At 58.4% G+C, this 3,629-nt stretch overlaps 1 protein-coding gene across 3 annotated transcripts in view; it reads left to right on the plus strand.

The window, feature by feature from the left end:
- The window catches only part of LOC100550253 (ankyrin repeat and fibronectin type-III domain-containing protein 1-like), a 135,790-nt gene that overhangs the window by 34,482 nt on the left and 97,679 nt on the right, over window positions 1-3,629 (plus strand). For 2 of the 3 annotated variants that reach the window (XM_010719872.2, XM_031555760.1), the window contains exon 1: window positions 93-1,404. The exons of the other annotated variant lie outside the window; for it this stretch is intronic. In XM_010719872.2, the coding sequence (XP_010718174.1) occupies window positions 1,286-1,404 (119 nt within the window). In that variant the 5' untranslated portion in view covers window positions 93-1,285. Of the gene's footprint in view, window positions 1-92; window positions 1,405-3,629 lie in introns of those variants that run through there. 3 annotated transcript variants of the gene reach the window in all.

Raw genomic sequence — 3,629 nt, forward strand, 5'->3', positions numbered from 1 at the left:
GGGCAGGAGATTCTCCCCCCACCTCGGCGGGGCGTACCCCGCTGCTGCTGGAAGGCGTCGGACTCGGAGCGGGGAGCCGAGGGAGAGGAGGAGAAACAGGGAGGAAGGCGGCGGGGCGGGGAAGCGGACTGCCGGCAGCGGATGGCTCTGAACGGGGAGGAAGCAATGAATGATTTGCGTTGTTTATTTATTTATCTATTTTAACATGGCATCCACAACGCGGGGATCGAGAGGATGCGAAGGCAGCTCGCGGATCTGCCGCCTCGGTTAGCGCCGCTCGTCTCGGCCGCTTCCCCGAGGGTCTGCGCTGGCTTTCCGTCAGCCACCCCTGGATGCACCTCGCTGACTCGACCTGGTTTTGCTCTGCGGGGCTGGAGTGGCGTCTTGAAGCCTTTTTTTCTTTCCCTCTGCCCAGGCGGCTCCCGGCACTGAGGATGCAGAGCTCCCAACAGGGGAGCTTTGGGAGCAGGATTTCCCTCCAAGTCTGCGGCATCCCTCTGCCTGCTGCCAGTGGGAGAGATGCTTGGTGCTGGAGCTCGGGGAGCAGAGCCCAGAGGTGACCTCTAGTTGGATCAGAGCTGCTCGTTTTAAATGCCTGTGCCTCTCCTCGTGCTCAGGTGTTTGGTGACGAGCTGGAAAATCGTGTTGGGTAGGTGCTGCTGGAGGCAAAGGGTTGGCTTCTGCATTGGAAAACAGGGAGGGAGGAGAACTGGAAAACTCCGAACAGCCACAAGAAGAGCAAGCAGGGATGCTCTCCACCTCCTGTGCTGATCTCTGTGCCGTGAGAACAGACCCTCCGAAAATCCATCTGACCAGCCGATGTCCCAGGCATTCACATTGCTGCTGCTGACCCGGTCAGCGTCCATCCCCCCACCTGGCTGAGGACCAGCTCCCTCATCTTGGGCGCGTGCTGAACATCCACTTGCCACGGAGGCATGCAGGCTTGTGCCACCTCTACCGAGGGATCCTTTCCAGAGGGCATTATTATTTTTTCCCCTCCTTCTTAACTCAGCTCTGCAGCAGCTGCCACATTACAGTAGAGAAGCACGCAGCTTCGAGCTCCCGCCGTGCAGCCTGGTGCCTGTGGACGGCTCGGGCAGGCAGAGCCTCCCATCTCCAGGGCTCACCGTGACTCCTGCCTTGAACTCACCTTTGGACCTGCAGCGCTCCTCTCCTGGTCCTACACCTGATGGAGCGTGCAGGGCCACGAGTTGGGACATAGCATGCAGGAGCGTGGCGGTGCCCACGGCTGCAGGCGGGCGTGCGCTGGGAGCTGGCAGGGGCCATGGCTTCATTTGGGAAGCTGACGGAGTACTTCAGCCTGAGGAAGTCGAGGACGGAGCTGCGCACCGAGCGACGGGGCCGGCGCAGCGGGAGCTGCTGCTGTAGTGTCACCGAGTGCAGGTATGGGGTGGCAGCCCCTCCGTCCTGGTGTGGCTGCAGGGTGGGACTCGTGGTCCTTGGTGCGCTGCTTCCCCGTGCCCCCTCCTATCACTGTGGGCTGGGGATGAGCCAGGAGCTTTGCAAGCAGCATCTCGGAGCTGCCTGGGATGCCGGAGCTTCGGGATGTCTGGTGTCCTGTGTCTCTGCCCAGGGCACGTCTGAGGTGTCGGCGGTGCATCTCGGGTGTCTGCCATGTGACTGCCTGCACGTATACCTGCCTGCTTCTGTCTCCTGCTTTGTGCTGTGCCTCCTCACCCAGCCCCTTGTTACAGTGGCAGGGCTACGCACCGCGATTGTCCTTCTCTCCGTCCTCCTCTCGCCCTGTTGCATACAAAACCCACAGCTACAGAGCCAGCAACAGGTTGCTCCATGGGTGGAGATGGAAGCCTGTGTGCTGGGTGCCCTGCCTAAGCCTCTGCCTTGTGCAGGGAGGGGTGTGATGCTGGGAGCTTACGCCCCATGGTGCATGGGAACACTTCAATGTTGTTGTGGTTGTTTGTGGGGAAGGGCTATTGCCAGAGCTGACACACAGCTGCTGTCCCCGTGTGCCAGCCCAGGCAGAGCTGAGTCTCTGCCAGGTGGGGCTGACTTGGAAAAACAGCACTGAGATATCCGCTCACCTTCTTCCCTGGTGTCTGAGCGTCTCGGGCTCTGCTAATGGTATTAAGGAGTTGGTGATCTGTTGTTTGGGGCCCTCCTGCTGCTCTCCGCATCACACCAAGCTGGTGAGACACACAGTGCTAATGCTGCTCCCTTCTTCACTCTTCAATTCCAGAGACATCGCCTCTTCCCTGCTCGCTCAGAGCGTGGCATGTTCTCTCCAGAAGCTTGGAGGTGCTCACGGCTGAGCTGAGAGCACCAGGCAGTGACAAACATGGAAGCCATGAACCCTGGGTTTGGCTGTGCCTGTACAGACTGTATGTGGGGATGGTGCTGGCACTGCTGAGCACACTCATCCCTGGGGTTTGCTCTGAGCACTTTGTAGACAGCGAGCAGGTGCCATATAGCTGCTTGTGCCAGCAAGAGGGCAGCATGGTGATGCTCCTGGGGCCCTGCACCGTGCCACCGCCCATGTGCAGGGTGCTGTGTTCCCAGACCCGGTTACCCGTGTGAAGGGAGATGCTGTGGGTGCACTGCTCTATCTGGAGCACTAACCATAAAGCAGCATTGCTGGTGTGTGACTCATGTACCAAACTTCCTGGGGTGTTGCTGGGCACAGATGTACTAACACTTCTCCGGCACATGAGTGTGGGGCTTCCTGGTGGAGCTCTGCCCCATGGTTCCTGGGAGCAGAAGTTTCCCCACGCAGCCCAGCAGCCTCAGGGCTGGCTCCAAGCAAGGGCTGCTCCTGCTGTTGCTGTCTCTGTGCCCTGATGACATACATCTGCTGATGGCAGTCAAAATAAGCGTTGATCAGACCGTGGGATGCTCTTGAAATCGGTGTCTCTGTTCACCGAAGCTCCTTCTTCACTTCTACAAGTCAGTGTGGATGAATGAAACGTGGTGCTCCTGCATCCTGGGCAGTGCCATACCAGGGGGCCAGACCCCCCCAGCTCTGCCCAGGGTCGGTGTGGCTCAGGGCGATCGGCCCCGGGTGCTGCTGGGACTCAGCAAGCAGCACCGGCACACAGGGTGCTGCTTGGTGTTATTGAATTCTAAATATAGTGATCCCACTCATTCTCAGAGGACCTAAAAGATATTAGCAGCATGTAGTTGTGGTATTAAGTAATATGCCTGCATTTTTAAATGACACCCACAGAAAAAGCAGGGTTGAGTAAGTCTGCTGGGTCTGGGAATTTGTGCCGTGAGCCAGCAGGGCTCCAACTTGTGCACAGGCAGCTAGCATAGCAATAGCACCTTCTTGCTCCATGCTATTGGCCAAACCCAGTGCTCACAGGTGTTGCTCAGCCTCCTATTTTTACATACCCCAAAGCAACCAAGCACAATCCTGCCAGGAGAACACTGCCTACTGCCCTCCTTGCATGGCAGCACTGCTCTCAGGTCAGACCAACCTCGGCAGTCGCTGAGAAACTCTCCAAAACCCATTATCTCCATGAAATGCTGCTGGATCCGCTCCCTCCCAGGAGAGCCAGAAGTACCCCGGATCTCCAGCCAGGACAAAGCCTGGGAGGTACCTCACAGAATCACGGAATGGCCCGAGTTGGAAGGGACCTCAAGAATCATGA

Source organism: Meleagris gallopavo, chromosome 16, assembly GCF_000146605.3.
Source record: "Meleagris gallopavo isolate NT-WF06-2002-E0010 breed Aviagen turkey brand Nicholas breeding stock chromosome 16, Turkey_5.1, whole genome shotgun sequence".
NCBI classification, from domain to species: domain Eukaryota; kingdom Metazoa; phylum Chordata; class Aves; order Galliformes; family Phasianidae; genus Meleagris; species Meleagris gallopavo.